Raw genomic sequence first — 25,226 nt, 5'->3', positions numbered from 1 at the left:
TGTTCAGACGGTAAGCAAGGACGATACAAATCAAGACTTACTATTTGGTATACAGCTGAAACATGGCTGAGTTGGTAAATATCTTTCATTTTGGAGTGCTTAAGACAAAAGATTTGGAACTTCAAACTAGTGCGACTGCATGCAAAGCGGTGGTATCACCTTTTTCATTCATTGAATCTTGGCGGCAGACTCAGCTGCTTATGTGAGTTTACTGAGATTCACATCGGATACTCGAACAGACTAGTTCTCATTTTTCGAGGAGCATTGAGGAATGCGGTGATCTATAATGGGCTCTTTATTGTCACTTTGCATGTTCATCAAAGGTTCAACCTCACTAGTTCTATAAATTCATTATTCTTTTATATGTATTGACTTCTTATTCTCGAACAGGCAACGTCTACATTCGCTCCTAAGACGCTGCGATACGATACTAACTATAAGCGCCAAAGAACCGTACCTCCCTACTTATTAAGATGCTAGTGGTCTGGAGGTTCTTGCGGTCGACAAAAAGACGAAGCTCGCCAAGTGCATGTATTCGTGATTGATAAAATATGATAATTGAAGCATTTAGAGGCTTTTGGGCCCTCGTTCGCAACATGAACTTTCCTAGCATTGATCCAAGTAGTTCAGCCATCTGAACATATGCAAGCTACATAATCGCAAACCTGAGAGTTTTGTGAACTCCTCAAGCGAGTGCTCTAGATAGCACTACTCACATGTCTTAATACGTATTTATTTCTGTTTTAGTACCCTTTAGCAAAGTTTTGTGCTGTGAGAGCTCTAAGAGCTCTTTAGCCCCTTCTTATACTGAGGCCCCCCAGGACACCTTATTGGGTTCCAAAGTAAACAGGCAAATTAGCGCAAGGCTGCTACGAAGCACACAGAAATTGATGCATACACTGAAGCTTGCCTTATCGTCATGATAGCTGCCGAAACGAAAGTGCGACCTAGAAACGCTCGGCCCAAAGATAGGCTACTAACGGGTCGTGCACACTACTTGAATGGTAGACAGCTGATATAGTATACGTACAAACATAGCAAGAACCTGGTGCTGAACATGACATACAGTCAAGACAAGAGCGGCCAGCGAGCGCCAACGAGCGCCAGCGAGCCTGCCGCTCCTGTCTGGCGCCGCGCAGCGGCGTCGACATTAGCATGGCCCCTGCACTAAGGATGACACGCTCAATCAAAGAGAAGCTGCCATTTTTTTGCTCTTATTCTTGCTTCTTGTACCAATTTGCAATACTGCAGACACGGCTTCCTCACAGGACTCATAGTCATAACATTCGCTGGTGTGCCAACAGTTACAGTTATTCGGTGACTAGGTGCTAGCAGAGGGCTCAAAAGTGTCGAAAAGCAAAAAGAACGCTAATTATTCGTTACAGCAACGGCTCGAACTCACGCCACCACCACCCCTCTCAGATCGCCTCGACGACTTGTAGGATGATAGGAGTAGGTAAAAAGCAAGTAATAAGAGCAAAAAAATGGTAGCTTCTCTTTGATTGAGCGTGTCATCCTTAGTGCAGGGGCCATGCTAATCTTCTCTGTATCGTTTCAAATTGACCAAATGCCCGAAGGCGTAGGTAGGTGAAGTTTTGAATTATATATAGTCCAGCAATAGATCTGTGGACCTATTGCGGACTATTGCAGGCGTTGCGCAATAAAAGGTTTGGTTTCGCGTTTAGTTTCGCGTTTAGTTTTGCGTTATGTGGGCGACAGGCAAGAGCGAGTGCTGCTAGCGCGCGGGCGGACCATGCCGTGGTGCGTGCGGTAGGCAATAATGTGAGACAGTCGCGTGCTTTGCGACATATTGTGTGCGCTACGAACATGGATAAACACTCGTATGCTGTGGATAATGAAATAACTTCTAGCTCTATACTCAACCCGTAAATCAGAAGAGCATTTCGTAGCCTGAATAGTTTCAGTATTTATCTTATATCTCAACTATCACCCTAAAGATACCTGACGACCTCCAGGCCTGCGTTAAACATGGTTGTTTCCTAGGTTAACGGTGGGTGGTTTAAGCGCGGACAATAGCAGAAATGAACCGGTCTCATCTCAGGCTTCGAGGGTTGGACTGAAATGTCGTTCTACGTTTCCATCTTGTTTGAGTGGAGATTTTGAAGTTTGCCCCTCGTCCCCACCTTCTGCGATCTTAGGCTCTTTCCAGCCCAGTCGCCAGGCTACTGAGGTCCACATGTGTCACAACGGATGTATGCAATTGCCATGGCTTTCGGGTATTTGGTTATTTGAAACAATACAGCGCGACGGCGCAGCTGAAATTCGAGCTATTCAAACGGCAAGGAAAGAATATGAGTGGGGAAGAGGGTATCATTATCTCTGTCTATGCATCCAACAAGTCCATCACCAGCTGCGGAATGACCTGCACGCCCTCTCCTTGCATCGCACTTATGGGCACAGCCTGTACATTGTGCCTCCATGCATTCTTCTTGCCGCTAGGGTGAGGTTGCGAGCCTTTGCTCACCTCCTCCAGAAAGCGTCGTAGAGCCTCAAAGTTCGCTTGCGTGTCTGGCAAGTCCGCCTTCGTTGCGGCGACGAACCAGGGCTTGGAGGAAATAGGCGTAGATGTAAGGAAGGGGAGAGGCTCTGGAGATGGATCCAAGTGTGGCAAATCGGACTCATCGCTGGGTGGTGGGCTACTGCCAGCTGGCTGGTAAGTCACCATTCTGCGCTCCGTCTCAGCGTTGAGCTCTTTTCCACGCATAGACTCGTATTCGGAGACTTCGCGCCAGAGAAGTTTAAGCGCTTCAACCGCGTCACCAGCTGACAGGTCGATGACGAAGGCAAGGACTGCTGCACGCTCAATGTGGCGTAGAAAGCCCAGTCCAAGACCTTTATCGAGGTGTGCGTCTTCAATGAGTCCTGGTACGTCGGCAATTGTGAAGTTTTCACGTATCTCGCCGTTCCGATTGCGCGATGAAACTAACGGCCGCCCCTTGTGGTTGTCAAGCACCACGGTGCCAACGTTCGGTTGCAGGGTCGTGAAGGCCCAGTTGCCCACTCGAGCACGGCTGTTACTCAATGCTCGAAGCAGTGTGCTTTTCCCGGCATTGGGTAAGCCCACGAGACCCAGGTCTGCCAGTATCTTCAACTCAAGCTGCAATGAGATCTTCAAGCCTTCATCTCCCCGCGTAGCCATCTTCGGCCTCGAGTTGAACGGCGTCATAAAGTGTGGGTTACCCAGGCCGCCCATTGCGCCTGCAGCTATCAACAGAGGTGTCTCCATATGCTTATCTAGGTCCAGCCACATGGGCGCTTGTGGTTCGAGGGCTGCGAGATGCGATCTTCGGGGTGGAGGGAGCTTTGGGAATCTCATCCTGTTGAGCTCTGCGGGTATTGTGCCGGGAAAGACGAGCCACCGGTCTTTTCTGTAGACGCCCTTCCCTTCTTCCGAGTCTTCCGCTTCTCCTTCGTATGATTCCATCTTCCAATGTTCTTCCTCCATGATCGCAATTGGGTCATGTCGCTGTATCTCGCGCACAATCGTCCCAATTGGCACCGTGATAAGGATATCCGCCCCCCGCTCACCACCCTTCACCTTGCCTTGCCCGTTGCGGCCTCTGCCAGCCTTGATCAGCCGCCGTCGAGCGAGCTTGTGCAGGGACGTCTCGCCGCGGACTGCCTGTATATAGACATTGCCTCCACTACCACCATCGCCGCCATTGGCGGGTCCTTCTTCAATGTATTTCTCGCGCAAAAAGGAGACGCAGCCATGGCCGCCGCCGCCAGCTTCAACCGTGAGGATGCATCGGTCGGCGAAAGGGGCCAGCGAGTAATCGTCCGCTGTAGGGTCCAGTCGTGATGGCTGTGTGTCAGGTCGAACATTGACAGATCCAGTAGCTGTAGAGTTGCATCTTAAATGGAGTGAGAATCTCTTGCGAACCCGACTTCTGCATGCGACCGAAGCAAGTGGTGACTCGAAAAACGCAGGATACAAGAATGGCGTTAGCGTCCCGCTTAGGAAGGACAGTCGAGCGGGAGGCATGCGTCAATTGCAAAGGGCGTCGTGGATGTAGAAAGATGTCTCGTACTGCCGCTGAAAGATTTCTGGAGATGACATCTGAAGGAGGGCAAGCGAATCACAGCCCGGAAGATCGTCAAGTGTCCCCGGGAGCTTTGACCTCCCCCTCCTGATGCCTCGGTGCACCACCACTCCAATAGCACGTACATCTAGATTTTCTTTGCTCGGGGCTTTTTCAACGACATAGACGAACAAATCTGATACTTCGCGAACTTGCAAGACTTGCGTGGCAATACCAGTATAGTGCTTACTTCCTCCCAACAGTCTCCCCACGTCACTACCATGCTCCGGTGTCTCCTACTTACCGCATCGTCTATTGTGCTGCGCATTGTGGACCCCGAAAACCTCCCGGCTGGGGAAATCGTGTCCCTCTCGAAAAATCAGCTTGCAACACTCATCTGGTATCTCAAGTGGGGGCTATCATTATGGGCTGTAGTCGACCTCAATTCTGCGTTGAACCGCTGGGCGGCGAACCGATGGGTGTGGAAGATTGATAAAAGCGTTTGGAACTTTCAGACCGAAGTCGCAGTCGTCACTGGTGGATCAGCAGGGATCGGAGCTTGTGTAGTCAAGAAGCTCGTTTCTCATGGTATTAAAGTCGCGGTCTTGGATGTCGGGCCACTTTCAGAATCTTTCACCCAAGGTACGTTGTCCGTGAAATACCTTGACTTGCGACCCTAACGCGCATCGCACATCAAGCCGAGAGAGATTCCATTCGTTACTATAAATGCGACATCACTTCTCGAGACGAGATACGCGGTGCAGCAGAGGCGATTCGCTCTGATCTCGGCTCGCCCTCAATACTCATCAACAACGCGGGTATCGGCAATGCAGGGACGATTCTCGACATTCCTCTAGAAAACTTGAAAAAGATGTTCGACATCAATCTTCTCAGCCACTGGAGCACTGTTCAGGAATTTCTTCCAGATATGCTAGCTAAAAGAAAGGGCCATATTATGAGCGTCGCAAGCCTCGCTTCTTTCGTCGCTCTAGCAGGAGCAGCCGACTACAGCTGCACAAAAGCCGCACTTCTGGCTTTCCACGAGGCCCTCACGCAGGAGGTGAAGCATCGATACAAGTGTCCTCAGATCATGACCTCTATCGTTCACCCCAACTGGACAAAATCAGCTATAACAGCACACCCAGCGATCGAAGCTGGACTGAAGCGGATTGGTGCGCGCCTCCTAGAAGCCGAGGATGTTGCTGAAGCTATGGTCAAACAGATCATTTCTGTAGAGAGTGGGCAAATAGTTCTAGGCCCCGCCATATCTCCAAAAATCCGTGCCTTACCTCTTTGGCTGCAAGAGATCCTTCGCGACAGTCAGGCAAACGTGGTCACTGGAAATGGTTCGACGTCGTGAGGTCTACTTTCACCGTGTCTCATCGGACCCGCAATAACAGAGGAACTACCCATGTGTATTCCACGAGCTAGGGGGCCAAGTTTCCCGAAATAGCGACCTCAAAACTACAACGCCGCAAGTTGGAGGATGAGGCTCAGCGGCTGTACCCACGTCGTTTCCAAACGCCCCAACTATTTGCGCCTCTTTCAGGCTGCGATTTACAAGCAATGGCGCTGGCGCACGATGCTCTAGGACTGGTGACTATACAAAGAAGCGAACCATAAAACCTATCAACTTTCCGACACAGCTTTTCTTTCTTTCCCATTTCCCGATCGCTTTGCATCTTCAAAATGCCTGCGAGATCTTGCGGCCCCATTTCTAAATGTGGGCTAATTAGAGTACGCGGTACATTTCGGGGTTGTATGCGGGCTCCGCCCCAGCTTGTACAGGGACCTTGCAGCTACGCCTTTCCAAAAAAGGCCCGATGTACGATGAAATCCAACATCCAACGCCGTATGCACAATAAGTGCGGCGCTCTTGAGTATGCTATGCTGGTCGTGTTGTTTCATTATTTCTGCTTGTTCTTCACCGTGTTGCTGCCATTCTCTTTGCCACTCGTCTCCCACCGAACATGCGATGTTGTTCAAGAGCGCTTTGTTCGTTTCGTACATTGGGTTACTAGTATTGAAAAGTGGGGCTGCGCCGAATAGACATAGTATGTTGCTTGATATGTCTCTGCCACTACGTCTGCTAACTACCATTGAATAGATGAAGCCTCGTTCAGAAGTCGACGTGTATCAGAAGATTTCGAATTCTCCGTTCTTCCGCGCCATGGGTTGCCTTACCGGAACTCAACAGTCCAAGCCACCTCTAAAAGTACGACTTCTTCCACAGTCGCTATCTCTAGAGTTGTGGGACCTGGGGTATCGTCCATATCGGAGAGCAGTACTGCTCCTGTTGTGGGGACCACGCAACCTCTAATCTCTTCCTACGGTCCCGAGTTACCCTGGTCAACATCAATTTTTGCCTCAGCGACGTCACGTAGAGACAGCGACAATGGGATACCGATATCAACTACGAACGACATATCCACGACTTCTGCGTATAGTTCCACGCAAGCACAACGATCATATACCACACGTATAGTCAGCGCTACAACTTCAGCCGAAGGCGTGATCTCAGATAAGATATTGTCACTCGCATCGTCAAGCGATGTACATACACGTTCTAAGACAAACACCAAGCTCACCACGAGCGATTTGAAACCAACACCTCATGGCAGCTCAACAGCATTGTCAGGATCTGCGCTCACACCGCAATCCTCCAATGTGCAGCCAACAGCAACAAATCTTCGCGGCGTAGAGACTTATTCGGTCACCTCCTCCATCCGGACCTTATCCAACGTGGATCAGCGAGTTGACCTAAGTAGCACCTTAGCATCAACTATGCCCTCCCATTCTGTTCTACTGGTAAATAGCTCGCTACCTAACAGTCTCGTCCCGGCCTTGGTGGCACCTACTACTGGAGATCAATCCCCGGCCTCTCACACACCAACGGCGACCGCCAGTTATACTTTGGCTGCCATAATATCTTCTATGACTCTGGGCACTGGAGAATTACATTTAGAACCAACTGTTCACTACAATGCTTCTTCTACGGCTGAGAGAAGCTTCGGAATGCAGCCAGCGGAATCAGGTGCGGTTACGACAATCACTAGGAGCAGCATGACGCTCAATATACCAAAAGCCAGTCCCACGAGCCTTTCTCTGCTTAACTCGACCCTAGATCCCGCTGGGGATGAGACTGCTGTTCATACAGCGAGGACGTCAAGAACGATACTGCCAACAGGAGTGATGTTAAGTCGAAGCAATATTCTGTCTACTCAGCCGACAAGCATGTCGGAATCTAACTCGACCTGGTCGATCTCAACTCTGTATTTGCCAAAACCTACCAAGGGCTTCTCTAGTTCGACCAACACGTCATTTCACTGTACCACTACGTCGATCATAACATCAAGTAAATCATCTCAACCAACTGGCGCATTCAGCAATTCCAATAGGACTCAACTTCAGGGGTGGAACACTACAGCCACGCCGGGCCTGCGTAACTCCACGATTGCAAATACTACTCGCGCTAGTATCTTGATCGCAGGAAGCAGTGTTACTACACCAACGGGCTTTCCAAGTTCTATACCTGACGATGCGAGCTATGAGACTACAAAGACTCTGCCCACGACTTCCACACCCACCAGCACCGCTACCGAGACCGCCGCAGCCTTGCCTCCACCTTTGACTACACCACAAGCTGCTGGTGTGGCTGTAGGAAGCACGGCTGGCGTTCTTCTCGCCGTTGTTGCGGCGATCTTCATTGCTCGTCGCTATCATGCTACACGGACGACGAGGCGTTCGAGTACAGCAAGCGTCTATCCTAAAGAGGCATACTTGTACGACCCTCCCGCTAGAGGGAGCAGTGGAGATGGCGACGATAACAACATTTCCGCTTTCTCGTCCAGGGGAACTGACGGCATGTCGCCACGGGGATTTATGCTCAGAGAACCGCAAAACATCTCAGATAGCGATCAACATTTCAGTACTGGGGCGACCAACCGTTATAGCGATCCTGGAAATCCGTTTAGAGACCCAGGCCCCCAGCAGACTTTGGGGAGCTCAACTAGAAACTCGTTTCTCGCCCCGACCGATGCAGCTGCTGCGCTATCTGCCGCGATTGCAGGGTATGCGGTTGCTTCGCAATGGTCTCCTGCGACACCTGAGTTTCAAGCACCCCAGCCTTACCGCGATCTTGACTTTCCATCTCCAACATTGAGTGCGAGCCATCGTCGCCACCGTAGTTATGCAGGGGCAACAAGTCGGTCCAACAGCACATATACACAGATGTCCATGAGCATAAGCACATCTCAAAGTTCCCCTACATCTGAGCACCCATCTTTCGAGCATGACCTCCTCCTGTTAGTCAATCCACGAACGGAAACGCCAGAATCCGTAATGCTATATGCGCCCCCTCTTACACCTAAATTATCTGCCCAACAAACCTTGCCATCGAAATCGCCTACAGCAAGCACTTCACAGAAGTCCCTTATCAGTCCACTTTCTTCTAAAATGGGGTTCACCTCAGACAAACCCACCTCGAGGCCTGAACAGTATTCGCTTGCCTACGATAGGCAGTCTTCGACTACCTACATCGGGCCATCAAGTGATGATGGGACCCCTACGCAGCCATTTTCGCCTGTCTCGCCTATATCACCACCTATCCACAAGGGCTGGGACGAGATCAAGCGCTACTCGAGCGAATCGAGAATTCCTCCGCCGTTACCTACATCTCCACCGCTGAACTTCAGTCCACCACACAAGTTATCTCTTCCGCCGACCAAAAAGAGGTCACTCATCCAGCTACGACGAAAGGAGCCCGCACTTGCTGGAACAGGACAAGCCATAATATCTAGCACGAGCCATCCACTGACCGTCCAGATCCCCTTCAAATATAACAAAAGCACAGGGTTCGAGGGCCCGAGGGCGAGTCTATTTGCGAAGCTGAATAACATGGGAGATGCGCGACGGCATGGTGTTTATAGCCCTGGCTTCACGACCACGGAGAGTGGTCACTCAACTGAGTCGATGAGAAAGGGAGAAGGGGAAGTTGCGCGTGCAAAGTTGACTGTCACTAAATCCTGAGCAAGACATTCACTTCTACATACATAGCATTTCTACCAGCATAGGTCTCGCGTTTTGCATCGAAGGGGTGTTGAAGGGCCAGCATATCATTTTCTGTCTTCTCCGGCGTCTTGGATAAACATAGTCGTATATTACGACCGTAATTTGTATTATTAGTTTCTAGTTCAACCAGACTGTTCGCTATGCACATTACACAGGTTTCTTGACATCGAAGTAAACTGCCATCAAGTAGGCTGCGCAGCTGAAACGAAAAAGAAAGAAGTGATCAACACCATGCGACGAGCATTCTAATAATCGCATCTGAGAAGGCTTGAGAATCAACCACACGGTTAATCTTCGCATAGTAAGAACTCTAAGCAAGGTTCAAAACCTTCTCCTCATCTTCCCATATCTCGGCGCTTCTAAAACCTTATTACATAGTCTTTCTGATCCTACCTATAAAGTTCTCGCCCAAGGCTCATTGCTGGGTAATCCAAGCAAGTTACCCGCACCCGCGCGCTCATCTACAAAAAGCGCATCCGGACACTTTACCTATCGCGTATAGAACGACTCCATGTCGATCGGCGATTTCCTCCCCTCACTTTCCCACAAAAAAACAAAAGTTTTGCCCCCCCCGCCGGGCCGCCCTTGCTTCGCGTGGCAAAAAAAAAAGCACAAAAGCAAACAAGCCAAAAAAACAAGAAAGGCGAACTAACACACCCGGAACCTTCAGTATCCGCTCGATCAATTCCAAACCAAGAAAGAAAGAAAGAAAGAAAAAAATGACACCGAAATACACCCTTTTCCAACCTGGGCCCCCCGCGCGCGCAGAAACTCTATTCTTTTTTTTTTGCGGAATGAACAGCCCACTTTCTAGAGCATAGGGGGCGGTGTAGGCAGGCAGGCGGGCGGGTGGAAGTTTATTATAGTCGCGGCAAAGATAATATGGTTCCCCGAAAACGCGCGCCGGGGTAAAAAAAAAAGCAATTTAGGCCAATGGAGAAAGCTTACTAACCGCGAAGGAAGGGGGCACTGAACTGAGACGAAAACTTTAATCAACTCTTGGGGTCAGTGCGCGGCTTGGTGGGTGGGGGAGTTCTATAACAGTACTCTATGTACAGGTACCTGTGTGGCAGCGGAGGGAAATCCGACAAAGGACCGGGTACCATGTTGCTGGCTACAGGGCGACTAACGCTAAGGAGATAATGTTTGCGAGACGAAGAGCTGGGGGTGCTAAGCAGCAGAGATTGGACGGTACCCATGGGCAGAGACGTTTCATCAACGACTAGGTTCTTCTTCTATCAAGGGGGATCTGCCGCAATCTTGCATGTGAAAAACGTCTCGTGACTATTCGTCGCTAGCTATCATACAGGGTGTGCGCGCGTAACTCTGTCGAGTAATCGCGAAGAAGCCCCTCCGCGGCAGTTCGAGACTAGCGCTACAGCCATCAACTTCGACATCATCAAAAGTCGTTCCAGAACATGACAGCCAACGGTCCGTCCCAAAGATTCATTGTTCCAGCACATGTCATCGTGAATCACACACCAAACTTCTCCGCGCAGTAGAGACGTATCGCCTCAGCCCAATCTTTACATACCATTGATGCCGTCATTGAGATTGTTGATATCCTCTTCTTGCACGACAGCCACACCCTTGCGTTTGCTCTTCTTCTTGTTCCACAAGTCCACAAGCCACTCATGAGATGCTTCGACCGTAATCGGGCCGGGACATAGTGGGAGCTTTTGTCGGTAGTTGTGCTTGTACTCTTGGATTGCTTGGTGGCAATCGATTTCTTTAGCAAGGCGCTCGATGAACCTTTTTGCTTCGTCATTGGTACCGGCCAAGTTAGTCAGCAGAGTCTCAAGTTCAATCTTGGCCTCGTTGGTCTTCAGTCGACTGAACCTATGGAAGTACTTGCGCTTGTAGACCTCCATGGCTGTGTCTAGGGGAGGTGCCAGACCACCCATTTCGCGTATGGCTAGTAGCGGAGTCTCGGTGTAGTTCCAACAATCCTCTGCGTGCAAGGAGTTACGGTGGAAAGCCTGCACGTCGAAGAGGTGAACCTTGATGGCACCGATGGCAATCGAATTCTGCAGTGTCTGTCTCAGACCCTTGATATCCAGACTCGAATTGAAGACAGGATTGCCTGATTCAAGATCGACACCCTGTGTCTCAGTTCGAGTGACGCGAATCCGCATAACGAAGGTATGAACTTGCCCAAGGCGCAAGACGGGAATATCTTGGCTCCCACAGCTCTCGATGATCTTGCAGCCATGTCTGGTACGTATATCGATAGACACATTGGTGAGCTCTCCAACAGGCTTTTCGGCGCGAGCATTTTTCATGATGCGCTTGATGCGACCGGGAAGGGACTGGTAGGAAGCCCAATTGCTAATGAACACATTCATGCAGCAGTTGTCGGTGCATATAGTGTCTAGAACCTCAGGATCGCGGCGATAAGGCAGAGCTGCAGGATTGACTCGGTGGATGTACAGATCGGGGAAGTATGTCGAGACGCCGTGTAGGATGTAAGTAGCGGGAGATAACAAGATGACGTGAGTGCGACCGATCTTTAGATCTTGATCCTCCAGTGACCTTGCCACGCCGATAATGACCTCGGCCATGGATGGGTTCGGGCGAGGCGGCTCCCATACCTGTGTACCACATACTGCGATCCCGGTAGTCAAGTCTCGGAAAGTCTCCTCGCTATCTGCGCTGAAAGGTCGGAGTGGATAGAGCATATCAGGCCTATTGCCTGTGACAGAATGATGAGTGCAATGCGTTGTGTAGAGCGCCAGGCGATCGCCACGGTCTAGATGGTATAGCGCAGCATTGACCGCGTTCAACGCTCTGCTAAGGCATTCTTTTGTTACGTAGTACCTATAAAGTTACCTCAGCTAGCGACACCAGAGTCTACGGGGGGAGTGCTTACCCGTTATCCACCACAAAGATCACATCAATTGTAGTGTCTGGAAGCGGTTTCCGATTGTGCAAGACTCCCTCAACATCTACTGCCACGCTATACTCCTGCAAGTCTTCGGTGAGAACCTTGATTTCGGGAAAGATCCTGACAGCTGCCCGTAATGTCGTAGGTATCTTCGACGCCTTCGCCAAGACATGTTCATCTGAATTGTCATGATCTTCAGTAGGGGAAGGTAGTTGTTTGGTGATGAGCTTCATCACCGATCCAAACTTAGTACCGCTAGTTGCAGTTAATATAAGCTATGCATAGAAACCACATTTGCATTGCAACAATCATATTGACGAATGACAATTGAAAAGCTGTATAGCAAGGGTGACGTACTTGCGCGCGTGTTTCCTCATATACGCCTCCACGGCTTCCTCGCTCGGGTCTTTCGTGTCAAGCTCCATCTCCGCCTCTGCATGGGTTGCAAGCACTACAGTAGTCGTTGGGGAAGATGTGTCAGAAGTGTCGCCCGCGCTACCACTCGTCTCTCCGGTTCCTGTGCGGCGCAAACGAGACAACCCAGTTGTGAATAGCCGGAGTCGAGACGAACGTCGCCTCGTAGCCTCAGGGCGGACATTGGCGTTGTGAACCACATTTTCCAAAGCCTGTTGCGCAGTAGTGTGTCTAGAGCCAACGGTGGACTCGGGAGGGCTGGACGAGTGTATGGGCTCGTACGATGTCACAGTGTCCAACAGCGGCCATGGGGTTGTGCTAGTGGTATAAGGAGGACCTACCGCGCCGCCGGTCATGGGCTCCTCTTGGCTATTGTTGCGCGAGAAGGCCATCTGATCTCCTGTGCTCGAGTCCGATGCTGACGAGAGGCTATTTCTGTTCTTGCGTATCGTCAGAGGCTGGTCGCTGGGGAGACGGCTAACAGGCAGAGGTGTCACGGCCCACGTTGACGGCACGTTGAGGAAGCTTGCCCAATCGTTGATAGAGGAATGGGAGCTATGATCGAGCGGTGACCCCCAGATGTCGCCTTTGATTTCGTCGATGATATCATCTAGCGGGCCGAAGACGTACTGGGAGTTGTTCTGACTATGAGTTGACTTACGAAGGATGCGCCGACGAAACGTTGCTCTGCGTGGCTTCTTCTGGATGAGGAGCGGAGGCGGACAGAGTGCGACGTGCGAGAGTAGAAGGCCACCAGCTAGCGTCGTGGCCATTGTGGACGTACAAAATGCATACACACAAAGCCTTTCACCGCGTCTCGTTCGCCTTCACCGCGAAGCTTCCCGGGCCGGGATGGGGTGCTGCCCTCAGAACTGCCGGTGACGTCGAGAAAAGCGCAGACAATATCAAGAGATGAATAAGAAGAGTAGCTGATGTACCAAGTTGATATGGAGGCCCTGGGCTTTACAGGGACACTGTCTAAACGGGTAGCGTAGAAGCTTTGTGGAGGAGGAATCGAACTACACTCCAAGGCTACAGAGGAAGTCGCTACCTCAGAACACGACACGTGAACAGACCTATAACGCTCCTGCCGTATGGTGTGCGGGACGGTCAGAACACGCATCTTAGCACCATGTAGCAACTGCATGAAGATGCGAGCACATGTCGTGCCCGGTCAGTGTTTCGAGTCGTTTTGGTCATACTTATATTGGGGTATCATATTCTAGTGTTGATGCATTGCCTGCGCTCAACCAGTTGCTACTCAATGTTTCCGACTTGATGGCAGACCAGCTCTTTTCACTCTCCCGGAGAATGATAGATTTTATGCCTCCGCAGTTCTGGAAGCGGCCATCTGCAGCTGCTCTCTCATCTTCTCCATGGTGTCCTGGTCACCCTCACGGAAGCGAATCTGGCTACATATTAGTGTGTGTGTTGTGGCTGCATGTTTGTATATAGCTTACTATATCTTCCCCAGCGCCAGTACCGAACAGCACAGGTTCAGAAAGACTGGCTTTGACTGCTTTCCCAACGCGCTCCTCCCACACGCCCTCCCAGTTCCACGCTCCTGGCTGGCGATTCCTTCCCAGTGCTGAAGGTTCCGCCATTTTCTCTGTTGGTTCGAGGCTTGGCGACGTCGAGGCAGAAGACTGCTGAGCTTGCAAGACAGGGCGTCGGTACGTCCTCCACGCATGATAAGCCCCCGGGTTTGCCGCAGCCTCGAGGGGAAGAGAGTCTAGAACGGATTCTTCATTGAAGGTTGCACGAATGTACTCTAAGATGCTCACGATGGAGATTTTTGTGGTAGCTAGAGGGGCACTAGCACTCCCAAAAGTAGCATTGCTGGACTCTGATCCACTGACGTCGCGAGAACTGGGTGCAGATCTTCGGGCTCGGCCAAACCAGTGCGGGAAGCCGTGACGGAGACTGAAGCCCCCCGGTGGTAGTCTCTCCTCATCCGTAGCACTGACCGTGTCGGTATCCGAAGAACCAGTCGTGTAAGTATACGTTGTCAGTGGCGTGAGCAGGGGGTGGAAAACATCGGTAGAAAAGGTCACCAGGGGTGGCAGAGTAGGATAGGTGGGCGGGAAGGAGATTTGGAAGCGCAGGACTGCCGGCGCATAGGGACCTGTCAAACGTGAATACACTAGACGGCGGCTAGCCCTACGGCATCTCAGTACCTTTTCGAACGAATATAACGCCGACCCATAGAGACGGGTCGCCTGGCGTGATGGTCACGAAGACGCCGTCGAGCTGTGCATAGCGCAGGCTGGAGCTGGGCAGCGTTAGGACAGGCTGCCGATTGGTGCACCTTGACCTACAACTCAACAAGAAGATGTTGCTTCCGAAAAGACGGGAGAGCCGACGAAGAGACGGGCAGCGGCATCTTGTGGACGGTTAGGAAGAGGATGTGGTTCTCGGGAACGGCAAGACGGGGTATCGAAGCCGATGATGGATGCGCGTTTGACGCTAGGGACCAAAGCGGGTTAGCCCGTCGATGCCACTGGCGGTATTATGGATATCAGTCCACCACACCGCAGTACCTTATGGATGATGATGATGATGCATGGATTTCTGACTTGTCGAGCGCAACCCCTCCAACTTGATTCTCACAAAGCTGTCATGGAGATGAGCGCACATCACAAGGGCCATGCCATGACGGCGCTGAGTCTACCGGCCGACGTGGATGGGTGCGACTGGCTGGGCTGCTCACTCGGCCATGGGCAAACTGTGCCAGTGGTGGTAAGAGTTTTGCTGTGCCACCACGATAATCGATGGCATCCTCCCTGTGTTGGACTTCGGTCCGTTTGGTGCCGTTGGCTGTCCATGTATCTATCTTGCAGTAGCATAGGTAGCGCCCTGCAGACTTGTTGTAGACCGGTCGCTCACTGCGTGTCTTCGTGCCCTGCTTGGAGAGAGAGGTAAGCCGTGGTGGTGGTGCTTGTAACGAGATGAGACTCTTTATTTTTATTTTCGACGTCGCATGTGACACATTGCGGGAGTGACAGCATGCGTCGCTCCAGACAACAGGCGTTCACGGCATTATTGGCAAGCCGTGGCTTTGTGGCAAACGAGGGCGTTCAATATTTATTAGAGTCGACGATTCCAGGTCGGCGGAAGAAGCCACGGCGAGCTGCCTGCAGCGCAGACAGGCATCGGAATTGAGATCGCCCGGCCTTGCCCAAGCTGCTTGGAGAGACCTTGTGTGCCCATGGACCGCGTCTGTTGTGCAACCCGCGCGGCTGCAAATGCGTTGGCCTCAATTGCAACGAATCGAGCCGCGGAAGACGGCGCTCACGTGCATACAGGAATTGAAGAGCGCTGAGGTTGGACCTGTCGATGGACATCGGAAAGAAATCGACCCACGCTGCCGGGTCCGTCGCATCCATCTGTCTATCTTCGTCTCTACCACTCACCTCTGCTCTGCTCTACTCTGCTCTGCCCACTCACTGAGCTGCCTTCTTTGACGCGCCCTACAGCAGCAAGGCCCACCAGGAGGACCACCCTGATCCTCCCAATTCCCACGAATCCAAGCGTGCCACTACTACCGCCACACGACTACTACACCAGTTCTGCCGGCACATGTTTGTCGCGGGTGCAGATGCATACTACTGTCCAGGGGGCAATCCTCCGATGGGCCCCTCTGGAGCAATCAAACGCCTAGGACGCTTCCCGCGAGGCACCAGAAGGCACTAAGAAGCAATGGTCGTCTCAAGCTTCCTCCCTTGCCCCCTGCCCATCGTGTTAATCTCGCGTGGAAGCTGCAGCCACCCCCCAGTCCGTTGCTGCAACAGCCAGCCTTACCTCTACACCGCCTGCTTCGCCAAGCTCTCGTCCTCTGCGGCATCCAAACAACCGCTCTGCTTTACCGGTTTTTGCCTTGTCCACGACTGGCTCGCACCTCTCTCTCACCACGCTGCTGTGACAGCTCAGCCTGCAATACGAGCATGTCCGGCCCACTACATACGCTGGCAGACGTGCTGCTGGCCCTGGGGGGGTGGGGGAAAGGCGCTGACAGACTGGGCCGCAGTACAGAGGATACAGAAGACGACGACGGGCGACGCAGATGGGCGCAAACGAGCGTCAGCTGATAGCATCTTGGGGCGGCCGTTCCAGTCCAGGGTTGCTTATTATTGCTGGTGACGGTGAAGGGTGACGGCACGACACGGCAATGCCAGATATGCGTACCAAGCCACGTCCTGCAACCCGGTTGGGCCCAGTCGCGACGTCGTGAGTGGCTCCAACATCACACATCACGCTGACTGCCCAAGGTTGCGTGGAGATGATACCTGGGGCAGCAAATAAAATCGCCGCATGCCGAGGGCCACGGAGTGGTCTGAGAGATACGGCGAAACGTGCTGTGTCGTCGTCCTGTCCTGTAGCCATTTGGACGACGCGACTCGTGCCTTTGCCGCGCTGACGACGACCAGTATCGTCATTGTATGGCAGGCAGACTCATGTGCACCGCCGCGTGATGGACTTGGGCTAAATCATTCTCGCCGTGTGTGCAGACAGCATGCATCGCAAGTACACCGCTATTTGTGGCGTTTGTGGTGGGAGCCATCATGGTTTGATACCATGTCATGGTGCTATGTCATTGCTGCTATATGTCATGATGCTATGTCAATCAACGTCCCCCCTCTAAAATGGAGCAAATGGAGCATGGACAGCGAGGGGTCCCCTGGGTCCTTGGTCCTTGGTCCTTGGTCGAAGCTGTGTGGGAAATGGAAAATGGAAAATGTGCGGCGACGCGCCCCCTTGCTCTCTGCTGGGCTGACTCGCACGCGGTCGAGATTTGGATCGCAGAACTGCTGGCGCCCCTGAGCGAGGTGAGGGTAGCAAAGATTGGCACTCTGGCACTGCGTCGGCGCCGGAGCAGGTCCTATTCGCCATCGGGGAACATGGGCCAAAGTTCCGCCTTCCGTTTGCGGCCTTTGACGGTCTTGGACGGCCGGCCTGTCGTTCCCTCGATCCCTTTTGTCTAGGCTGGGATCCCCGGTCCTCTGCGGTGCAAGCCTGATGGACCGCGCTAGTGCCTGGGACCGCATCCGCGGGTTTGGGCTAACTTTCAGCCCGCATGTTTTTGTCGGGACGTGCTGCTGATCCCCTTCGCCAGCTCCATGTCGTCTCAACGCTCTTGCAACCTTCCTCAGTCCGCCTTACTCGGTTGCTTCTAGCTCGTCCAATCTCATGGGTTCCGCCCAACCCGGTTCCACTCTTTTTGTGCGAGAAGCTTTGCTCTTCTCCAGCCCTGGCCCACGCTCAGGGGTTACAAGTCTACTGCTCGACTTGGGCACACAATTGCCCTTTTCCATCCGGTGACTTGGAGTCACAACTGACACGAGGCTAGTAGCCATTCGGCTGCCAGCACAGCATGGCCTGGTCGCCTATCGGCACACCAGAGTGTGAGGCTTTGTTACGTCCCAAGCCATGGCTTCCGGATCCGCTCTCATTACATTCGCTGGTCCTACCACTGTCCCTATCCGCCCACACTACGTATCCATACCCACTACTACCATCACCGCCTGTTTCTCCGTTTCCTCCCCGCCGCTACCATCCTTGCCCATCCCAGCGGTCTATCCGCTTTCAGGGCGCCACCCAAATCTTGCTCCTCCTTGTATATATATATACCTTGCAACCCTCGCCTCTACTACTAAACTGACTCTTTGCCTCTGAACCCTGGAGGTACTAATTCATCGCAAACACGCACATGTCTTACCTGTCTCCACTTGCTCATTCTTCAAATACTCTCTCCCATCTTCTGCCTTAGTAGTAGTATCTTTACACTAATCCATTTCCCTCTTCTCTCCGCCGTTGCACAGTAGCATCAATGGCTCGGTATGGCGGGGCGTCTGCCATGGGCAGAAGCAAAACACCTTTCCCAACGCGACAAATGGCCGTACTGGGTGAGTTTCCTCAATGCCGTCGTCGTGTGTCTAGATACTAACCAGTACCAGCATTGTGTCGGATATGTGAGCCAATCGCCTTCATGTCAATCTTCCCCTACGCCTACTTCATGGTCAAATCTTTCAACATCGCAAAAAACGACACGGAAATCGCAATGTACACGGGCATGGTCACCTCCTCGTTCGCATTCATGGAGTGCGTCAGTGGCATTTTCTGGGGTCGATTGAGTGACAGGATCGGACGCAAAAAAGTGCTGCTCGGCGGCCTTCTCGGCACTGGATTGAGCATGCTTCTTTTCGGGTTCGCGAAAAGCCTACCGATGGCTTTGGTTGCCCGGGCTCTCGGAGGTTTGCTGAACGGGTGAGGTCATGGTGCGAATTAGCGTCTTGAGTGACTCGCTAACCGAATATGCAGGAACATTGGCGTCCTCCAAACAACCGTCGCTGAGCTGGTCACAGATGAGAGGCACCAGCGTGAGTTTGCCCGAAATTGCATCACACGACCATCAGAAACTAACTGCGTGTAGCGCGCGCATATTCCATCATGCCTTTTGTTTGGTGTCTAGGGTACGTGTTTCTCCTGAGCACCACGCGTTTCGTACACGGCTGACCGCTTTTTTGTAGCACCATCGTTGGTGGAGCTCTTGGCGGTTTACTGGCATCCCCGGCCGATGCCTTGCCACTGTTCAACGGCACCATTTTCGAAACGTATCCATACCTGCTACCCAACCTGGTGTGTGCCGGTGTGGTTGTGTTTGGGCTTACCGTTGGCATTCTCTTCCTGGAGGAGACCCATGAGGATCGCAAATACGACCAGGATCGCGGACGCGAAGCGGGGCAATGGATTCTGCGCCAAATTTGGAAGCGAGACGCAGATGCAGCATTTAACGACAAGGATGCGGCGCTTGACGAGATGAGATCGATGCTCGAAGATCACAACCACGACGCACCAGCATATCGAAGCACCGACAGCTCACCCACGCTATGTAGCACACGCACGTCAATGTCGGAGCCACCGTCATTCTCCTTGGACAAGATTCGACCTGCGCCTACCATCCGACAGGCCTTCACAAAGCAGGTGTGCTTGACCGTCGTGTGCTACGGCATTCTTGCATTGTAAGTGTCGCCCACGGATGACATCAGTGGCAGGGACTAATTTGTTTCACAGCCATACCATCTCTCTGGAACAACTTCTGCCGATCCTCATGTCAAAGGCGGAGCCCACCAAGGATGATCAGCACCTCCCATTTCGATTCAAGGGCGGGTTTGGCTGGTCTACTCAAACCAACGGAGCCTTTCTCGCTGTGCAGGGTGTCCTCCAAATGTTCGCCCAGGTCATCGTCTTCCCCTGGCTCAGCAGGCGCCTTGGCAGCCTTCGCACTTTCTGGATCACTCTCTGCTTGTACCCGGTGCTCTACCTGTTGGCTCCCTATCTGGCGCTCCTTCCAACCAATCTCCGCGTCCCAGGACTGATGGTTCTACTTGTTGGCAAAGTCACGTTCCAATCACTCTCGTATCCATCGCTAGCCATCATCTTGACCAACTCGTCTCCGTCGAAGCGGGTGCTCGGCACTCTGAACGGAGTGGCCATGTCTGCTGCAAGCATCTCCCGGGGATTTGGCCCTACGATATCAGGCGCCATGGACAGCTTGGGCGACACGCGTGGCATGTCTGGCCTTGCGTGGTGGACAATCGCCGCAGTCGCTCTCCTGGGATGGCTTCCAGGCTTCGCTATGAGAGAAGGCAACAAGCGGCCAGCCTTTCTAGATCAAGAAGACGAAGAGGCTCTGGCAGATTCCGATTCCGATTCCGACGCCGAGTCCATCATCACGCTCACGCCAGATGAAGTAGTGGAGAGCACCCTCTCCAAGGAGACGGCTACATGAACGACCCCCAAAAAACGGCGCAATTTGTTTTCAAGATTCAATGACCGCCGCGCTGGTAGCGACCTTTTCTTTTCTCTCCTCTTCTCTTCTGACTTTTAGACTTTTCGGTATCTTTTACAGCTCGCATTTCACTCGGCGCACTCTATCGGTTCAACTTAGCGACATCATGTAATTGGGGGCAAATTTCTTTGTGGTCAGCATGTTTTAGAAGGAAAGCTCGATGGGATTAGACGCCAGCGAATGGCTGTCGACGAGCAGGCGTTTTATTTTTATTTTATTTTTAGAAACAGAATACCCCCAGTAGTTTAGTTTTCCCTATTGTTTTTATTACCCTAGTTAGACGAAGCAGCAGCGGTGGGCGCAAGCAATCAAAATGGAGGCGGTTTCTCCTTCTTCTTCCCAACAACCAAGCCTTCCTCTCGCTGTACGGTGTGTGTTTGTGAAGTGTGAGTTGGCTGTCGATCTGACTCACCCCAGCTCCACAGCTATGACTCTAGGACTCTGTTCATGCCCGACGGTAGGATTGAAACGCTTATACGCAGCTGCACGCGACTTGTGGGTCTGCGGATGTGACGGGTATGCTTCCATGTAGGTTTCTCTGTAGGTTTCTCTGTGGGCTGGTACCGGTGAGGTGAGAGTGAGGCTGCCGGGGGTCGTGAGCTTCCTTTTGTGGGGAGGCCAGTGTATGGAAGTGTAATTATACAGCATGGGAGGAGTGAAGGAATGCACCAAGGTGTTTCACAGATGGACAGAACCCGTGACTGCTGCTGCGTGCCTTCCAATAGATGGGCCTTGCCATACAAGGCTACTCACTGCACATGTCCAGACACGTCTTGTAGACCTCACTCAGCCATGATGGATCTTGACCATCTACAACCAACTCTCCTGGTGTTGCATGGCCTCGGATGACATACTACATGGCATACCGCAACCCACACTGGGCCCCACCCCCAAACCCCCAAGGGTGTAGCAGCCGGGGAAGCTACTGCGCATCTAGCAGCTGAACTGATAAGAAGATAATCTCTAGGCCGCCTACTAGCCATCCACAAGCCAGCACTCCCGTTCGATTGCTTTTTTTCCGCCATGGCAGCTGCACGCCACAGAAGAAGGACCAATTCTTACCGCACGCCGCCTCCCTTTGCGTCGCCGTCTTCGTCGCGGCCGCTGGCGCTTATTTCCGTCGTCCTCCAGAGAGTTGTTGGTGCGGGGAACCAGTCGAGCACGCCGCTGCTGCCGAGCAAACCAACCCATACATATCCGCCGTTCGTGTCTATCCTAGCTCGAACCCACGGGAAGAATTGCCATGCGCCCTGATGAGCGGCATCAAGCGCTCCTTGGACGAGTCCTCTCTTGATGGGGACAGGCCCTCGCCCGCCGACTCGTCTGCCTCGACGGTGAAGCCTCCCTCGCCCGCCGCGCCCTCGTCGTCCTCGTCGAGCTCCTTTCGCAATGTGAGCGCATGCAACCGCTGCAGGCTGCGCAAGAACCGCTGCGACCAGCGCCTGCCCTCGTGCGCCTCCTGCGACAAGGCCGGCGTCAAGTGCGTGGGCTATGATCCCATCACGAAGCGCGAGATTCCTCGCAGGTACGCACTCTTGGAGAGGGGATCCACCTCCCATCGCAACTCGCCTCGGCTCAGAGCTCCCTCACTGACCTGCGCATAGCTATGTCTACTACCTCGAAACCCGCGTAGCCTACCTCGAGACGCTACTGCACGACAACGCGATCCCTTTTCAGGAAGCCGAAGACTTCAACCCAGCTTTTGCCTCGAATGCTACCATTGCACCCCCACCCCGCGCTGCGGCGCCCCAGCATCGCAATGGCACTCCCATACCAACCGCCGCTCAGACCAAGGAAGAGAATGACAAGTACGATCGCGAGAAGCTCACAAAGCTCGTGGATAACATTGGAATGGTCTCTGTACAGGGCGCCAGCGACCCGAGATATCTGGGCTCCACCTCAGGCATCTCCTTTGCAAGAGTCGTGTTTGCTGCCGTCAAGAGCTCTGTCTCGGGCTCTTCCTCTGAGCGTGGAAGCAACCGGGGAGGCAAGGCTACGACCACTGTTGTAGATAGCGGCACCTCGATGCGCGATTCCTTCTTCGGCCTGCAGACCAAACCCACCATCCGACAGGCGCCCTTCCCAGACCGCGAACTCGGCTCCCGTCTCGTCGAACTGTACTTTGAACACGCCAACCCGCAGATCCCCATTCTGCACCGCGGCGAGTTCATGGACATGTTCGAGCGCGTGTACGACTCTGGAGAGCGCAACCGCACATCACGAGAATCCTACATGCTCAACATAGTCTTCGCCATAGGCGCTGGCATCATCCTGGGAAGCTCCGACTCTGAGGACTCGCCTTCGTCGGATAACGCTCGCTCACCAAACAGGTCGCGAACTTCACCCCCGAGCAACAAGAAACGCCGACTTGCAGGCCATCAGCACCAGCCAGAGGAGTACCACGCATCTGCAATCGTCCATCTTGAGAACTTCTTAGGCTCCTCACCCGCTGCCGATCGCCCAGATGGCTTTGGAGGGGGCCTGGAGGAACTGCAAGCCGTGCTACTTCTCGCGGGCTTCGCGCTACTACGACCTGTTGCACCCGGACTGTGGTATATCGTTGGAGTTGCGGTTCGTCTCGGTGTCGATCTAGGGTTACATTACGAGGACGGCGTGGGTATCGACGGTGGAGCTTCCGAGGACCAAGCCGCTGGGAACACGGATTTCAAAACTGAGGGGAACGAGAACGGATCGGCTACGGCTACCGGCAATGCGAATCCTGCCAAGATTGACGCGAAGGAAAGAGGCCGTAGACAGTGGGTTAGAGACCTCAGAAGGCGGTTGTGGTGGTGTGTTTATTCTCTGGATAGACTGGTCAGCACTTGTGTTGGAAGACCATTTGTGAGTCCTCATTCACTTCCGAGCTATTCTGCCCTTTGTGGTAGAGTTGTCTGATTTTCATGAAAAACCGGCTATACCCAATATGCAGGCAATTCCCTACGATTGGGTCTTTTGATCGTCGATACCTGCTTTGGACAATATCTGCGAAAATCTTATAGACCTATCATCAGATCAGCTAACAAATGTAGGGTATCACCGATCAGATCGTCACCACCGAATTTCCGTCACTCCTCGATGACCGCTACATCACAAAAGAAGGGTTTTTAGATCCAGCTCCGCACTTGGGTAAGCCTACGTACAAGATTGTTGCACATCACTATTTTCGGTTGCGACTACTGCAGTCTGAGATTCTGCAAGTCTTGCAGCACCGCCAAGCACAGCAAGCAAGGGCGAGTGGGGCAAACCAAAGTAACGAGTTCATGCACACCAAGCTGCCATCTCCGTTCCTGGCCACCTTCGATTCCTTCCGCGCCTGGCGGATGGACATTGACAGGCGGTTGCTCGAGTGGAAAGATTCCGCACCGACACAGCTGGATGCTGGCGTGCAGTTTTCGCCTCTGTTTCTGGAGCTCAACTACTGGCAAGCCTTGATCATGTTGTACCGGCAGAGCCTGGTGGTCCCCACCGGTCTACAGGGCGAACTAGGTAATACGGGCTCAGACGTCGGAAGTCCATCTATGGTTACTTTAGAAGAGCGGGAGGACGAAGACTTGGTCTTCCTGAAAGTCGCCGAGGCTGGCCAGAAGGTTCTGAAGCTATATCGGCAGCTGCATCGCGTGCATCTGGTCAACTATACCTTCCTGGCCACTCATCACCTCTTCATGGCCGGTGAGTTTTTCCATCCAACCATTGCGGCCTACAACGCTAATTCTTTCTAGGCATATCTTTCCTCTACGCAGTGTGGCACAGCATCCATGTACGCAGCTTACTGGTACGTCAACTAGTGCTTCTTTTTTGTGCAACCTTGGATGCCTTATCTTCACGTTTTCGTGGCTGACTAGCCTTGACAGTCTCTTGACGACGTCGACTTTACAGTACTGGCCGCAACATCCGTCTTGGGTGACCTCATCGACAAGTGCCCACCAGCAGAGGCATGTCGTGACGCTTTCGATCGGATGAGCAAAGCGACCATTCAGATGTGCATGACAACATCAGGCTTCGGTCCACAAGCCTTACGGGCATTACAAACACAGCAGAACCACGCACAACCATCATCCCACTCACCGACCGCGACATATACATCTACGTCAGATGCAGATGCAAGGCCAGATACAGACATGCAAGGGTACGGCTCAAGCAATACAGCAGGCTACTTCCAGCATCAACAATCCCGACGACCAATCCCAAGGTTCGACATGCACCTCAAGGATCTCTTCTCCGACGACGAAACGGACAAGCGGTCGTTTAGTCGCGTATCTAATCAAGTCAGTGCAATGGGGCCTCCGCCTCCGCCAATGAAACCAGAATCACATGTGCAGCCCTTCACAGCCGATTTGAAGATCTCACCACAGCTACGAACACACCAGCAACAATCGTATTTCGGCGCCTCGCCCAATATAACCTCCCCTAACCAACAACAATCAGCATTCTCCACGGCAGCAATGTCTCACTCCCCTCCAAACCCTCATGCAACTCAGTTACCATCGCCATATCAAGTATCCAATCAGCTCCCCTACAATTCTTTCGCACAATCCATATCATCAGCCTATCCAGACCTTGGCTTTTCGGATCTCGACTTTCTGGATAGTTTTCCAGTCCAAGGGAGCAGCAATACAGGAGGTGGAGATGGGAATAGCAGCAATGGAGGAGGGATGCAAGACGTGGGTATTGGGTTTGGAATGGGCTTTGGTGACGGCACGCATGATTGGAGCGATGGGAATGGCTTTGATCTTTTCGACGGGTTCTTCTTCGGGCCCGGGGGTTCAGGGTCGTGAACTCGGAATAGGAGATGGAACGAGTGCTTGGCCTTCTTACGACGTGGGATGTTTCGGTTTGTTGACTCGATGGCTTCTCGTAAGTAAGACCATGGAGAGAAAAGTTCGCTCCCTGACGGACTGGATAGTGCGGGGGAACAGCACTTTCAACGTGGGGAGTAAGTGTTGGTGCGGAGTCGTTGCTTGGGGAG

The 25,226-nt window shown here is 52.7% G+C and overlaps 8 protein-coding genes across 8 annotated transcripts; 5 read left to right on the top strand and 3 right to left on the bottom strand.

Moving 5' to 3' along the window:
• Positions 1-2,316: 2,316 nt before the first annotated feature.
• K460DRAFT_366030 (GTP-binding protein-like protein Obg) lies at positions 2,317-4,077 on the bottom strand. The gene has a single exon (XM_040933288.1). The coding sequence runs from the start codon at positions 4,004-4,006 to the stop codon at positions 2,345-2,347; it is 1,662 nt and encodes a 553-aa protein (XP_040787708.1). The 5' UTR covers positions 4,007-4,077; the 3' UTR covers positions 2,317-2,344.
• Positions 4,078-4,324: 247 nt separating this feature from the next.
• Positions 4,325-5,403, top strand: K460DRAFT_283196 (NAD(P)-binding protein; the record flags this gene model as incomplete). Its single annotated transcript, XM_040928637.1, has 2 exons — positions 4,325-4,685; positions 4,742-5,403. The coding sequence occupies 2 exons, from the start codon at positions 4,325-4,327 to the stop codon at positions 5,401-5,403; spliced, it is 1,023 nt and encodes a 340-aa protein (XP_040787707.1).
• A 5,185-nt stretch (positions 5,404-10,588) lies between these two features.
• K460DRAFT_337025 (uncharacterized protein) lies at positions 10,589-13,184 on the bottom strand (the record flags this gene model as incomplete). Its single annotated transcript, XM_040930999.1, has 3 exons — positions 10,589-11,765; positions 11,983-12,252; positions 12,355-13,184. The coding sequence occupies 3 exons, from the start codon at positions 13,182-13,184 to the stop codon at positions 10,640-10,642; spliced, it is 2,226 nt and encodes a 741-aa protein (XP_040787706.1). The 3' UTR covers positions 10,589-10,639.
• Positions 13,185-13,506: 322 nt separating this feature from the next.
• K460DRAFT_366027 (UBC-like protein) lies at positions 13,507-15,267 on the bottom strand. The gene is made up of 4 exons (XM_040933287.1): positions 14,730-15,267; positions 14,589-14,683; positions 13,872-14,536; positions 13,507-13,819 (listed from the first exon to the last, which is right to left on the bottom strand). The coding sequence occupies exons 1-4, from the start codon at positions 14,792-14,794 to the stop codon at positions 13,733-13,735; spliced, it is 912 nt and encodes a 303-aa protein (XP_040787705.1). The 5' UTR covers positions 14,795-15,267; the 3' UTR covers positions 13,507-13,732.
• Positions 15,268-15,993: 726 nt separating this feature from the next.
• On the top strand, positions 15,994-16,637 carry K460DRAFT_103855 (uncharacterized protein). The gene has a single exon (XM_040926512.1). It carries the CDS (start codon positions 16,111-16,113, stop codon positions 16,549-16,551), a length of 441 nt encoding a protein of 146 aa, XP_040787704.1. The 5' UTR covers positions 15,994-16,110; the 3' UTR covers positions 16,552-16,637.
• K460DRAFT_103856 (uncharacterized protein) lies at positions 16,638-17,507 on the top strand. The gene has a single exon (XM_040926513.1). The coding sequence runs from the start codon at positions 16,723-16,725 to the stop codon at positions 17,230-17,232; it is 510 nt and encodes a 169-aa protein (XP_040787703.1). The 5' UTR covers positions 16,638-16,722; the 3' UTR covers positions 17,233-17,507.
• A 731-nt stretch (positions 17,508-18,238) lies between these two features.
• Positions 18,239-20,200, top strand: K460DRAFT_282849 (MFS general substrate transporter; the record flags this gene model as incomplete). The annotated part of the gene is made up of 6 exons (XM_040928606.1): positions 18,239-18,314; positions 18,366-18,675; positions 18,730-18,788; positions 18,842-18,881; positions 18,939-19,430; positions 19,483-20,200. 6 exons carry the CDS (start codon positions 18,239-18,241, stop codon positions 20,198-20,200), a joined length of 1,695 nt encoding a protein of 564 aa, XP_040787702.1.
• A 1,313-nt stretch (positions 20,201-21,513) lies between these two features.
• Positions 21,514-25,035, top strand: K460DRAFT_376624 (uncharacterized protein; the record flags this gene model as incomplete). Its single annotated transcript, XM_040934897.1, has 5 exons — positions 21,514-21,785; positions 21,865-23,101; positions 23,290-23,929; positions 23,980-24,032; positions 24,112-25,035. 5 exons carry the CDS (start codon positions 21,514-21,516, stop codon positions 25,033-25,035), a joined length of 3,126 nt encoding a protein of 1,041 aa, XP_040787701.1.
• Between the last annotated feature and the right edge of the window lie 191 nt (positions 25,036-25,226).

The sequence above is a fragment of the Cucurbitaria berberidis genome (genome assembly GCF_010015615.1).
Source record: "Cucurbitaria berberidis CBS 394.84 unplaced genomic scaffold K460scaffold_3, whole genome shotgun sequence".
Classification (NCBI taxonomy): Eukaryota; Fungi; Ascomycota; class Dothideomycetes; order Pleosporales; family Cucurbitariaceae; genus Cucurbitaria; species Cucurbitaria berberidis.
The sequence above is the reverse complement of the archived record's forward strand: the minus strand, read 5'-3'. Positions and strand labels throughout refer to the sequence as shown.

What these genes read in the sequence shown, in the direction of transcription:
- K460DRAFT_366030 (XM_040933288.1), bottom strand. Translation starts at nt 4,006, where the DNA reads ATGCCTCCCGCTCGACTGTCCTTCCTAAGCGGGACGCTAACGCCATTC.
- K460DRAFT_366027 (XM_040933287.1), bottom strand. Translation starts at nt 14,794, where the DNA reads ATGCCGCTGCCCGTCTCTTCGTCGGCTCTCCCGTCTTTTCGGAAGCAA. An exon ending in CGTTATATTCGTTCGAAAAG is followed by an intron (nt 14,537 to 14,588) that starts GTACTGAGATGC and finishes CACGTTTGACAG; the next exon opens with GTCCCTATGCGCCGGCAGTC. An exon ending in CTGGCGCTGGGGAAGATATA is followed by an intron (nt 13,820 to 13,871) that starts GTAAGCTATATA and finishes ATATGTAGCCAG; the next exon opens with ATTCGCTTCCGTGAGGGTGA.
- K460DRAFT_103855 (XM_040926512.1), top strand. Translation starts at nt 16,111, where the DNA reads ATGGTCGTCTCAAGCTTCCTCCCTTGCCCCCTGCCCATCGTGTTAATC.
- K460DRAFT_103856 (XM_040926513.1), top strand. Translation starts at nt 16,723, where the DNA reads ATGCCGAGGGCCACGGAGTGGTCTGAGAGATACGGCGAAACGTGCTGT.